The sequence below is a fragment of the Rosa rugosa genome, chromosome 3 (assembly GCF_958449725.1).
Source record: "Rosa rugosa chromosome 3, drRosRugo1.1, whole genome shotgun sequence".
NCBI lineage: Eukaryota > Viridiplantae > Streptophyta > Magnoliopsida > Rosales > Rosaceae > Rosa > Rosa rugosa.
In genome coordinates this window covers 30,880,742-30,894,730 of record NC_084822.1, presented here as the reverse complement: position 1 = coordinate 30,894,730, position 13,989 = coordinate 30,880,742, and the positions used below count along the sequence as shown (strand labels likewise).

The window sequence follows — 13,989 nt, the reverse complement described above, 5'->3', positions numbered from 1 at the left end:
GGGCTGATCGGTCTCGATCTGCTCTTCTGGGATTGGGGAGGAAGGCAGCCATGGTGCAGCGCTGGGTTGGAACTTACCGCCGGCGAGTTGTGGCGGTTCTTTGGCATCTGGGATCCGTACGGCGGCTGAGACCTCGTTCTCATGGAGGTGATTCTGGGCTGAGGCGTGGTGATGCTGGAGGGCGGTGGCAGCGAGTTTGGCTGGCGGCGCTAGAGCCCGGGATGCAGTGGTGGTTGGGCCGGGCTTTTGCATTTGGGCCTTGCTGGTGGTTGTTGGTAACAGTTTATTGCTTTTTTGTTTGTCTTTCTTCAGTTGTTGCTTTGTCGGTAATAACCTCCAACCGTGTTCCGGTAGGAGGCAGTGGTCTGTGTGCCAGTCTTTGCACCTTGTGTGCCTGTTTTGCTCTTGGTAGGCGGCGAGTTCCTTGCACTTGCAAATGGTCGCTGCCTCTTAGGAGCAGAGTGAAATTAAGTGTCACTGGATGTAGTGTCCAGTGGCATCATGATGGGAAAGCTGTGCGTTTGGTAGTTATGCTTTGCTGCACTCGGGTTGCAGATCAAGTTATCTTTCCGTTGTGTCACTGCTGCGTTAAAGCAGTTAAAGCAAATAGAGTCGCCAGTAGAGCGCTTTTTGCTAGTTGGTGCTTTGTTGAGTACAAGCATTTAGTAGAGACTCAGGATAGTATTTCAGGATGTTCTACTTATTGTAATCAGGGGTTTAGGCTCAATGTCCCCCATTGTATTCGACAGTTTCTTTAATCAAGGCTATCAAGGCTTGAGGGCTGCCGCACCGCCATTTTCTCAAAAAAAAAAAAAAAACACCGCAACACAATACAGACAACTCCAAGTTGTGTGCTAGGGCGTTTCCTCACCTTGTTGACATCGCTGACATACCACATCCTGAACTATCCTCCTTCTAAATAAAGATGCTTTGCATGGTAAGTGTTAACGTTAGTGACTGAGGGGTCGCTAGTTAGCTTTAGAGAGAGAGAGAGAGAGAGAGAGAGAGAGAGAGAGACAAGTGAAGTACACCTCCCGCCTTAGCGGGAGACTACGTCCACTTGAATGTGTACTAGTGTGTCGAGCCTTGCGGCCTAACAAGATTACAAGAGATGTAATGGAGTCTTTTTTTAAGTGGGAGGAGGCATTCCTTTTATAGGTGAAGGAAGCCATCTCCTTTACATTTTCTTAGATGTGGGACAAGAACCCACTATTCTAGTCTAAAAAGCATGTTTGTGAAGGCAACTTGGCAAGGCCGGAAAGGTGGCTTTCCGGCGACGGATTTGCGACTTCCGGATACCGTAGCGTAGCTTGAACATAGGGCTACAAGATGCAAGTAGCGGTTGGGCCTGACCATGGCTTGTGGGTGTCCCAAAGAGGGTGTTACTTATGCTTGGTGATGTAGTAAATACTCCATATTGTTGGAGGTATGTACAAGTCCCCGAAGTCCCCAAGTAAGAGGAGCTTCTTGGTTGAGGAGTTATACACATGATGTCACCAAGCATAAGTAACCGGGCGGTACGGAGCCCCTACAAGTCCCCGAACTCCGTAAGCAAGAAGGGACTCGTTTAATCCTGCACAATGAGACAGAAAACGTGCATATGTAGAATGCTTGTTGTATTGGTTACCGTTCGTATTTAATGGAATGTGAAAAGAATTCGATTTGTAGCGGATCAACAAATGGTAGAAGAATTCCATATTCCATTAATGTGTATGAACATGTAAAATATTGGTAGTTGTATATGTGGATCTTATGACCATACAACACGCACAATAGATAGTGGCAAGTGTAATGGGTGTCCAAAGTAATTTTGTGGGAGTAGTCCCCGTGACATAGAACGAAGCGTTTGTGAACTTGAGGCTTAAGTAAAACATGTTGGACATGATCGAGCAAGTTGGGTTGTTCGAGCAAGTTGGGTGTAGTTGAGTGTGTAGGCGCTGTGCGAGCATGCGAGGCGTGGCCCAAGCGCAAGTCGTGGCCGTACTCGATACCCAAGCGAGTCGTAACCCGAGCAAGTCGTTTATCCGAGCATGTTTTAGTAAGTCGAAAGTGTCACAAGCTTCTAGATGAGTGTCACATATTTATTTAATTGAGTTGCAATTAAGTAGTAGCACGGCATATGTGTCTAGCATGTACTTGTAATGTGGATGCTAATAACATTTTGTAGGCATGCTTAAAGTAGGAAAAGCACGGCATTGGCATGGTAATAGCTCTAATTGCAAGAGCGCAAAAGATAAGATATAGTGACTTATCTTATGCCGAGCATGACAGTCCATTGCTTGGCGGATAAAGTATTCCGATAATGTCCGTCAACTCATAGTTGCGCTTGAATGCTTGATAGAAATAGTTGAATTTCCTTGCAAAAATAGATGATTAGTATGCGGATTTATAAAATCGACACCAATAATTTGCATGTGTTTTTGCATATGTACTTTGATAAAATTTTAAGCAAAGTGTATAAGCAAGTAATAATGGACGACAAATATCTTGCATATATATCTATTTTGTTTAATAATCATGTGGTTGTGTGCGTTAATAAATTAACATGCCTGGTTTAGATAGCTGCTGTAAATGTCATAAGGCATATGTGTTAAAAAGGCCAGTAGGGATGGCGTATGCAACCAGTGAACAAGTACCAAAAGCGAGATGTAATCATGCATAATAGAGCTAGCATGTATAAAGCCTAAAATGAGCTTAACGTGGCAGTTAAGAGGCTTTGTTTGTACATGTATGTATGGACATATATTTTCATGTGTCATATGCATGTGGATGAGCACACGTGTCACTTTAAGTAATGAGCATATAAAAAGCAATTATATGGCTGTGTTGCGTGTACATATATGAATAAGTACAACATGCTATGACAGTAGATCACGAGTTTCTATATGGACAGAGTAAAATTGTTGACTTGTGCGAAGCCATGGGTGTGTGGTGTCCATAAAAAACCCAATAAATAGATAAAGAAAGAAGAGAAACTCAGCTTTTGTTGGCCGCTTTGTCCCCGCAGAAACCCAACACCTTAATTCATAATTGCAGGAGGGTGCCCGGGTCAAGGGATTTTAGCATAGTGCTTTGACAAGATCGGTGAGAACAAGATCGGCGTTGTGCAGAGGTAGCTCTGGGTGTCCAGAGTAAATTGGGTGCATTGGAAAATTGAAGCTCCGCCAGGGAGATTAAAGCTCCGGTGCATGTTCAGCGGAGGTGAGTGCTATTGACGGAGCACATGTACCGCTGGGTCGCCGCCACGTTCGCTACCCACGGACGAAGAAGGTTGGCGGTGCAAGACCGTCTGACATTTGTGGAGCCCAAGCCTAGCGGAGACTCCGAAATCAGCGGAGCGGAGCTCGTGGGTGACGCTGATGGTCAGCGGTGAAGCTCCGCGGAGCTTTGGTGATGATCGGCGGTACGGAGGTCGACGGTGAAGTTCCACCGGTGAACCTGCAGCGGTGCACAGTGTGGAGGAAGATTTTTCCGTCGGAGAGGAGCAGAGATAAAGTTGATGCTCGGTTTTGTTGCAGAGATAAAGGTGATGCATGCACCTTTTTGTGATTGCTGAATAGCTAGTGGTGATGACCGGTGGTATGTGCCACTGGTGGAGCTGAGCGGAAGAACTGCCGCTGACGGAGATTAGCGGCGCCTTGTTTCCCGCTGATGAAGCTTAGAGGAGAAGCTTGCACAAGCCCAGCGGACTGGTGCTCATGACAGCGGAGGTTATTGCCGGTTAGCGGAGCGGAGATGCTGGTTGGCGGAGCAGTGTACTGGGCTTTGCCGTTGACGGTGGTCAGCGGGGAAAGAGTTGGCCGGCGGGGTGGTGCCTTGGAGATGGCCGGTGCCTAGCGGAGGTTTGTCCTTGGCGGAGCTGTCAGTGCTGGTGATGATTGAGGAATGGTCATGCTGGCGGAAGCTCGAGCTTGGCGGTGCCGCTGACTGAAGAAGAAGGAGGTTGGATTTGGGTGTTTAGACTAGACCTCTAAGAAAATGTAAAGGCGCCTTGAATGTGTACTAGTGTGTCGAGCCTTGCGGCCTAACAAGATTACAAGAGATGTAATGGAGTCTTTTTTTAAGTGGGAGGAGGCATTCCTTTTATAAGTGAAGGAAGCCATCTCCTTTACATTTTCTTAGATGTGGGACAAGAACCCACTATTCTAGTCTAAAAAGCATGTTTGTGAAGGCAACTTGGCAAGGCCGGAAAAGTGGATTTCCGGCGACGGATTTGCGACTTCCGGATACCGTAGCGTAGCTTGAACATAGGGCTACAAGATGCAAGTAGCGGTTGGGCCTGACCATGGCTTGTGGGTGTCCCAAAGAGGGTGTTACTTATGCTTGGTGATGTAGTAAATACTCCATATTGTTGGAGGTATGTACAGTAAGAAACCCATAGAACACGACAACAAAAAATGTTACATCTTTGGAGGTAGTTTAAGCTTCCATAGATGTCTCCAATAATCCGATATCTCATCCGTTCCCTCTTAATTTTCAAAGCCAGCCAATAACCACTCTTTGTCGAATATTAGCCATGATGATTGAGATGCCATCAAACAGTATCAACTTAAACACATTAATGATGAAATTAGAAGTGCAATGAACTAAAGTTGTTTTCTATGTAAACTACCAAGTGGTTAAATGAAATTATTTCTTTTTCTAATTGGAACTCGGTCATTACATATATGAATAGGTACCCAAAAAAAAAAAAAAACCAAAATTTATCATCGTGATCTTCAGTATTTTTATACATAGTTAATGCAGCTCATTGATCTAAGTCCACTTAATTTAAGCTGAACTAACAATTGCGTAAGTGGATTCTTTTTTTCTTTAAAAATATTACAACACTAGCCTTTTCAATTCCTCTATCAGTGGGTTTGCTTTTTCTCAACACCTTGAGAGTCAATGGCGTCATTCCTCGCCCTCCGTGGGCGATTTTGCCCGGAGTTAGTCTTCGATCCGGGGCTCACTGCCTCTTTTTCCCCTTTCCTGTTTTTCGCCTTCGGTTGTATGTTTTTCCTTTGTCTTTTTTCCCCCTTCCTGTCTTTCATCCCTTGTTCATGACTTTCCTTTTTCTAGATTTTTCGCTCTTCATCTGGTTGTTTAATCTTTCTGCAATGGTCTGTTCCTTTGATCTCCAGAGCCTTGTTCAAACTTCAAAGTGGGATTTGCCCACTTGTGCACTTGGTGATGCAACAAGAGATTGTGTACCCTTTCGATACTTGTCTCTTCAATCCTTTGCCGGATCTCACCTGTTCCTTTCAACCGGCCTCTATGGAGGCAGTTGTCTTCTTGGTAGATTTTTTTTGATATGGTGGAAGTGATGAGAGTACTGCTCTCTGGAATTCGGTGGATGGGTACATCGAAATTGTCTTGGGTTTCTTCCTCGACCTTTTGATATGGATGGCGTTTGTTGCTTGTTTCTTTGCAGCGGTGCAGCGGCTATGGTCTTCCCGTCGATGGTTGTTCGTAGTGATGTGACTGACCTTGTGTTTCGGCTTGTGTTTGTTTCTGTTTGTTTGTTTTTGGTTTTTTGGGCCTATGTTGATGTTGTTTGTAATATTTTCTCTTTAATAAAATTTATTGTTTGACAAAAAAAAAATGCGTAAAGGTATCACTGTACTTGATTTGGCCAAAGCTTTTGTGAAGAAAGCAAATGACAAGTCGGATACAAATTTAAAAAGGGTAAATCTCTTCTATGGTATCTAATGCATGGCCAATTAGACAATTTGATACATAGTCTTCAATAGAGGACAATTTGATACCTGAACTTTGGCTTCGTTTGACCTTTTGCTATGTCTGTTATTTTTCAGTTAAATGTAAGGATAAAATTCACAAAAATAAAATAAAAACATGAATTTTGTGGGTATCAGCCATCAGCCCCGGGTCTTTATCATTTTCTGGGTCCTTTGGGAGCAAATGAACATGAATAATGCTTTTGGTTTATGTTGAAAATGACATAATTGAATTTTATGTTTAAAAAATTTAGTCCACGAGACTACTATACAATGACTAGATTTCTTAAACATAAAATTTGATTATTTTATCTTCAACATAACCCAAAAGCATTAATCATTTATACGCGAAGCAGTGAAACCCTAGCCACCGACGTGTGGCCTTTCTATTCAGCATCATGATGCAGATTAACATCCTTGTGTGGAATAGTCGTGGGATCGTGAACCATGAAACTCAAAGAGCTTTGGTGAATATGGTGCAGGCGAAAAACCCTAGCTTAATTTTCCTTTCAGAGACTCCTGCTCAACCAAGCCTACTTGAGTCCATTAGGGTTGATCTGGGCTTTATCGAATGTATCAGCTATCCTTATGAAGATGAGTCTCGTGGTGTGACACTATTATGGAAGGCAGAAACACAGGTAAGGTTGAAGACGTATAGTCCTAATCATATTGATGCAGAAATTGGACAACTTGGCTCACAAGAAATTTGGAGGTTCACATGAATTTATGGTTTTGCACATGCACATAAAAACCCTAGTTGCTGACCCATGCTCTCTTCCTTGGCTGATGGCAAGAGATTTCAATGAAATTATGAGCAACAATGAAAAATCTGGAAGGGTTCCCCGAGCAATGGCACTTAAGAATTTATTCAGACAAACAATGACTGAATGTGATCTCCATGATATGGGGTTTGTGGGAAGTATATACACATGGGCGAGCAAATTCACAAAGGAGAGGCTGGATAGGGGGTTTCAATCCCCACAATGGCGAAACTGGTACCCTTGTTCTAGGGTTGTTACACTGCCTCCAGTTGAATCAGATCACTCTCCTCTCCTAATCGAGGTAAGTCCAGAGAAAAGAGTTTTCTGGAAGTCAACAAAGAGATTTAGATTCAAAGAAATGTGGCATGGACACTCTGATTGTATGAGTATTATCCAAAAAGGATGGTTACAGCCTTTATCGGGAAATGGTAAGTTACAAGTGGGGATGAAGATTGGACATACCAGTCAAGATCTTATGCATTGGTATCAACATGTTTTTGATGCCCAGAAGGGTGAAATGAGAATCATTCAGGAGAAATTGAATGACTTGATGAGGCAGCCTTTCTCATCAGATCAATATGAGGAGCAACAAAACTTGCATGCAAAGCAACAAAACTTGCATGCAAAGTTGAGCTCTTTGCTTGCGCAGCAGGAAACCTATTAGAGACAACACTCAAAGGCGCTGTGGCTGAAAGAGAGTGACAAGAACTCGGCTTTCTTTCATAGAAGGGCCTCAAATCAAAAGCAAAGAAATAGAATCAAGGGTGTGAACAATCATAATGGAATCTGGTGCACGGAGCATGCAGCAATCCACGACATCATACTGCATTATTTCACAGGAATATATTCATCTGGGGACATTGCTGATGAAGCGTTTCAGACTGTTCTTAGTGTTATGGAACCAAGAGTGTCAACTGACATGAATCATGATTTGTTGCAACCATACTCGGATGAGGACATCAAGGAAGCTTTATTTCACATGCACCCCTCTAAAAGCCCGGGGCCAGATGGTATGTCTCCATTCTTTCAGAAATTTTGGCACATTATTGGCATAGATGTTTGTGTGGCTGTTAGGCAATTTCTGGAAACTGGAGAGAGTTTTGAAGGTTCAAACCTTACGCATCTCTGCTTAATTCCAAAAATCAAGGAACCCAAGGAAGCTGCTCACTTTAGACCTATTGCTCTCTGTAATGTCATTTATAGAATTGCTTCTAAAGTGGTTGCAAATAGATTAAAGAAAGTACTGCCTTCTATTATATCTCCTCTACAAAGTGCTTATGTGCCAGGCCGATTAATCTTTGACAATACTCTTGTTGCCACTGAAGTAGCTCATTTTTACGGAGACAGGAGGAAGGTTTCTTCTCCTTAAAGTTGGACATTTCTAAAGCTTATGACAGATTAGAGTGGGGCTTCTTAAAGGCCATGCTTCTGCAGTTGGGTTTTACAGCCAAATGGGTTGATATTATCATGCAGGGAGTTACTTCAGTACAGTATTCTATCTTGTTGAATGGTCAACCTACTGATGTTATTTATCCTACTAGAGGCATAAGACAAGGTGATCCGTTATCACCTTATCTTTTTATCTTATGTGCAGAGGGGTTATAATCTCTTATATCTACTTTTGTGGACAGACAAATCATTCAAGGCTTAAAAATGAGTCATGAAGCCCCTGTATTGCATCACCTATTCTTTGCAGATGATAGCTTCATTTTTGGATCTTCATAAGAAGAAGATCCACTGAATAAGTTGGGAGAGACTTTGCTTAACTAAGCAGGAGGGAGGTTTAGGTTTCAAAAACTTGTATGCTTACAATCTCTCAATGCTTGCAAAGCAAGGATGGAGGTTGCTTAAAAATCCTAATTCGCTTGTTGCTCGGATTTTTAAAACAAGGTACCATCCATACTGTTCTTTTTGGGATGCTGATGTTGGGGATCAACCATCTTTCTCATGGCGCAGTATAATAAAGTAGACCGATTTTAGCTACAGGGGTACAGTGGAAGATTGGGGATGGATCACAAGTCAACATTTGGAGTGATAAGTGGATTCCTGATTGTCCTAATTATTTAATCCAAAAGCCAAATCAATGTGAGTTTGTGAAAGTTGTTGAACTCATCAATAGTACCACCAGATCGTGGATTGCACCCAGCTTTATTTCCACAAGATATAGCTCAAAAGATATTGAGTATCCCAATAAGCACTAGAGTACTGGAGGACAGACTTATTTGGAAGCCAGAGAAAAGAGGCTTCTATTAAGTCAAAACTGCTTATTGGTTGGCACAAAATTTGGTCATGGATAATGTTCTTGCTTCCACTTCAAATGGAGACTCGTACAAACTCTTGTGGAACAGACTATGGAATTCTAAGGTGCCGGGAAAAGTGTTAAATTATGCTTGGAGGGCTTGTCAAAACCTGTTACCAACTAGAGCCAAACTTGTCACTAAGGGTTATCAGGGTGAGTTAAAATGTGTCTCCTACTCCCATCCGTATAAAGATGTTGGCCATGTGTTCTGTGCATGCCCCATTGCAAAACTATTATCTCAGGTGCTCCCTTCCATCTTAATGCTTTTGTCTCTCCCATTTTTAATTTTAAGGAATGGATGCTTGAGCAGGCAATCAATCTTAAGACTGAGGAGTTTCAGAAATTGCTTATGTTGATTTGGGGTATCTGAAAAAAGAGAGATAATACCTTGTGGTCAAACAAGGCTCAGACTGCACAGGATATCATGTGTGGTACAATGGCATGGTATTATGAATTTCAGCACGCTCACTGTCCACCAACAAAGAAAGCTAAAGTCCATAAAAGAGTACGTTGGTCTCTTCCACAGCTGGGACAACTAAAACTAAATGTGGATGGGGCTTTTCTACCTAACATGTATGAAGGAGGAGTAGAGGGTGTGCTCCGGAATGATTAGGGAAGCTGCATTGCTGCCTTTGCTCACCATGTTAGTTTTGTCGCATCTGCCAAACATGTGGAATTATTAGCTCTAAAAGCTGGCTTACAGTTGCTGCAAGAAAGGCAGATTATGGAATGTTGTGTGGAAACAGACTATCTTGTGGCTGTTTCAGAAATTTAGATGGATGATTATCAAAACTTGGAGCATGGTAGCATCATTGATGATATTAGAATGTGGCTGGAGGGTAGGCCTGGAGTCTCTATTTCTCACACTCCTAGAACTGCAAATGCAGTGGCACATAGACTTGCAAGTGAAGCTTATGATCGAGTCTATGCATAAGCTAGATTGGAATGATGTTGTTCCTGAACTGCTTAGAGATGTTCTAAGCTTTGATTGTAACCATATTTCAAATGATCAATAAATTAGTTCTCTCTTTTACTCAAAAAAAATAAAAATAATTCATACCCATAAAATGATGAAAAACGGCCATAAGGATTGATCCTAGATGGCAAAGTGGAGTACTATGAGATTGTCTCACTGGGGGTACATTATACAGAATAAACCCCAATGGTGGGTACGAGAATGGCAATATAATGAGTTTTGAGGAAATGGAATTCTTTGAAAAAGCTAGGTACGAGATTGAAGGATTTTATGAACCAAGTCAACGGGCGAGGGATGATGGAGTTATGGAATTATCGACTCGAAATGGGTTCTGCTCGAAGGCTGACGTAGAAGAGAAGAGTTTCCGCATTCAAATGAGCTATTCACTCTCCTTCAGCCGGTTCAGATACCGAATCGTCTCTCTTTGGGAGAGGTTCTGAAAGAAAGCTATCTCTTTGACTCAGGAGGGCGTTCCACAAAACTCATGTTTTTTTATTTTGTTTTTATACGTATATTCTAAATGTTAATTTTATCCTTACATTTAATTGGACATTACAGAAGTACCAAAATAGAGCCTCAGTTCAGGTATCAAATTGTCCTCTTTTGAAGACTAGTAGGTATCTAAATGTTCAATTGGGCATACCTCAGGTACCATAGAAGAAATTTACTCATTTAAAAATTGAAATGACCATTTCATTATAATCAATGCTCTAGCAAGTTTGGTCACTTCCCTGTTAATGGAGGATCATTAGAGAGACGGCTTCCTTTGATTGGCCTCGATGTTTTTAATTTCAACATTTTGTGTTCAATATGACATCAACAAGGTTTCAGATACTAGTTATAATAATAATGAACAAGAAAATATTACATGAACACGTTTATAATCGAGTTTTATGACACTGCTACTTTGTTGAGGATCAAGTAGTCTTTTCAAGTTAGTTGTGATGGTCTACTTGTTGATTCCATATCTTGTGTGTAAGTTTCCATGCTCACTTAGTTTGAGCTAGCCCACATAGCACACTTCTTCTAACCATGATGTGTACCTTGTTTTCAAAACTTCTTCTTCTTCATGTTTTCTTTAGCTTCTATCTTCGTTATTCGAGCTTTGATTAACCTGCAGCAAGGTCAAGGCATCATACATGGGGCTCTTAGGGGAGGTAATCTTTCTGGGTAGTTAGGTGGGGATTGAATCGAAGGGATGAGCCCCTCCAAATATGGATGGGGAGCATTCTATCTCTGCGCCTTGGATCTGTATTCTACTGGAATATGGAGCCTACAAAAGAGATAGAACCTTGTTCCTGGGAAAGGATATCACCAACCAGCTACTCTTTATGATTAATTTGCAAATCATCTGCTTATTGACTAACCTCTGCAGCCTTTATTTTTGAAACAAAATTTATTGCGCACTACCTACTCCTCTGAGTTAGGACTTTACCCGTTTTGTGGTTGTTTTTAGAGAGCTTTGTCTCTTCTGCAATTTTCAACTAGTACAGGAGAAAGTGAAATTTGCACATTTCCTCCTCCTCTGAGCTAGGATATTTCCCCTTCTGTGGTAATTTTAAGAGTTTCGACTCTTCTGTTATTTGCAACCAACACTGGTGATGGCTCCCTCCTCCTCACCACATAATGATATCCCTTTCGAGGATGAAGGGATTATTGAGGCCATGTCAGTTTGCTTTCAAGACAATGCTGATTTTGTGGATATTGAAGAGGGTATCAATCTCCTGGGCATCCTAATTACTGATGAGGAAGCTGGGGTTGGGGGTGTTAAGGCTACCCTAATGGGCATCTGGAAGTCCCTTGGCCAGATTCGTATTGTGAGGGTCAAGAAGAACACTTTCTGCCTCACTGTTGGCTCAGAGAAGCTGGCCACCAAACTTTTGGAGGATAGCCCCTGGAATGTCAAGGGCTATTATTTTACCATCCGACATTGGCCCCGCTACCAGTTAATTGATGACATTTACACCAAGAGAGCCACCTACTGGATACAAGCCCATGGTATTCCATTACAACATATCAATGTCAACAATGGTAGAAAACTGGGCAATTTGCTGGGTTCGGTTATTGAGGTGGAGGATCCTGCAATACAGGGCAACATAGGGTATATCAGATTGAGAGTGATCTTCGACACCAACAAACCACTAGCAACTTTTATCCAGCTCCCAAGGGACAAATCCCCTTCATCTAGAATTCGCCTTCAATACGAGAATCTTAGAAATTTCTGCTTCAAGTGTGGCTGCCTAGGCCATATGATCTCTTCTTGTAGGCATCAGGCTAATCCAATCCTCGTCTCCCTGGGAGTTCGTTATGATAATTCGCTGATTGCTGAGCCTCCTCAAAAGCCAGTCTTCACCCAATCTGGGTACCCCCTTGAGTTTCCCTATGCTCCGACGACCGGAATCTTCGGTCGGAGCAAAAGGGGGGGAAAGTCAGGCCAATTTTTGAATCCTAGGGAGTTGGGATTATATGACCGTGATGGCACCTCAATGGCACACAACTCAACCACTGATGCTGACTTGCCTACTGTTGCCCGCCAGTCTGGCCCGTCTTGGTCATTGCAGGACAGGTCCATATCTCCTAAGCGGCTCCAACGCCCAAGAATTCCCTTGTCTGGGCCTCATAGGTGGGATCTAGATGCACATGGGGCCCATTTCAGAAATGGTAGCGTAACTAGAGCACTGGGGGGACTGAGTCTAAACAATGGGTCTTGGGCCGACCCTGAATGTTTACCACCGTGGGCTTTCAAAAACAAGAATGAGTACTATATTGCTAACCCACACTTCCCAGTACCTACTAGTGTGGACAACTATGAGGGCTCCATAACTACCTGTCCCAAGACCAATTGTGCTACACTAGTCGAAATCGAAAGTTCTCCCCAAATTGAGGAGGGAAGTTTACAGCCCACAGTGGCCAAAAGGAAACGGAAAGAGAAGAAGCTCAAGGAGGAAGGTGTGCCCAAACCAGCTCCAAAATGAACCAAAGTTACTCACATCCCAAGGCTGCGTTTATCCACAATTGGTGGAAGAGGTAGAGGATGTGGGCGTAGAGGACGGGGGAGAGGTTGTGTTAGTACGGAGAGTGAGCAGACTAATCCCATCACTACAAATTATACTGAGGCAGGATCTAGGTCACCCATGCCCTCATCCTCTCATGTTATTCAAGAAACTGGAAAGCAGGAAGTTTCAACAAAAGGTATGGTGGACCCAACCCCCCTCCAGGGCTGTGGCAGCTGGCCTAATGCAGCTGCAAGGGGTCAATGAAGTGTATCTCCTGGAACTGTCAAGGTTTGGGTAAGTCCTTGACATTTCAAACTCTGCGAGAGATAACCCACTCCCACTCCCACGATCCTGATTTAATTTTCCTTTCCGAAACACACAAGAATAATTTTTATGTTGATCGAGTCCGTAGACAATTGGGGTTTAGCAAAGGTTACAGTTTTGCCCCTATAAACACTGCAGGAGGTCTTAGTATTTGGTGGAAGTCTACTCTTAAGGTGGATATTACGAACTACTCAAAAAATTTCATAGACATAAGTATATTACTTCCAGGTACTGGTAGACCTATCAGGGTAACTTGGATGTATGGCCCTCCCTATGGGGCTGACAAGGCTGTTTTCTGGGAACGGTGGTACAATTGTAATCATTGTGATGATGTTCCTTGGCTAATAATTGGGGACCTGAATGAGCTAGTCAATCATCATGAAAGGAAGGGGGGCACCCTTTGGTATGGTGGCAGGTGTCAATTTCTAAGAAACTTTATAGCATCCAACTCTTTATTGGACCTTGGTTTTAAGGGTCAAAGCTTCACATGGGAAAGACGGGAGAATGAGGTGGTGATACTTCAAGAACGTTTCGATCGCAGTCTTATTAATGAAAGCTGGCTCTCTAGCTGGCCCAACACTTGCCTAACACACCTAACTCGGGTAGGATTAGATCACTGCCCAATTTTATTCAATTCAGAACCTATTAGGGAAAAGTGCAAGGCTTCTTTCAAGTTTGAAGCCTTTTGGGTGGATGAAGCAGGCTCCTGTCAGATTATCAAGGATAATTGGCGGTCCCGAGGTCACATCCCTAGTATAGCACAGTGGAGAGCCAATCTAATTGTCTGTAGGGATAACCTTTTGAAATGGAGCAGATGTCGCTTTCCAAAATGTAACAGAGAAGAAATTCGAGCATGTCTTATGGAGCTCGATGATTTACAAGGGACTACACCTTTTTTCTCTGTGGCTAAACAACA

The 13,989-nt window shown here is 42.8% G+C and overlaps 1 protein-coding gene across 1 annotated transcript; it reads left to right on the top strand.

Moving 5' to 3' along the window:
• Positions 1-6,389: 6,389 nt before the first annotated feature.
• Positions 6,390-7,142, top strand: LOC133737552 (uncharacterized). The gene has a single exon (XM_062165079.1). The coding sequence runs from the start codon at positions 6,390-6,392 to the stop codon at positions 7,140-7,142; it is 753 nt and encodes a 250-aa protein (XP_062021063.1).
• Positions 7,143-13,989: the final 6,847 nt, after the last annotated feature.

Bases quoted from the DNA above. Each gene is read 5' to 3' on its own strand.
- LOC133737552 (XM_062165079.1), top strand. From the start codon at position 6,390: ATGCAGAAATTGGACAACTTGGCTCACAAGAAATTTGGAGGTTCACAT.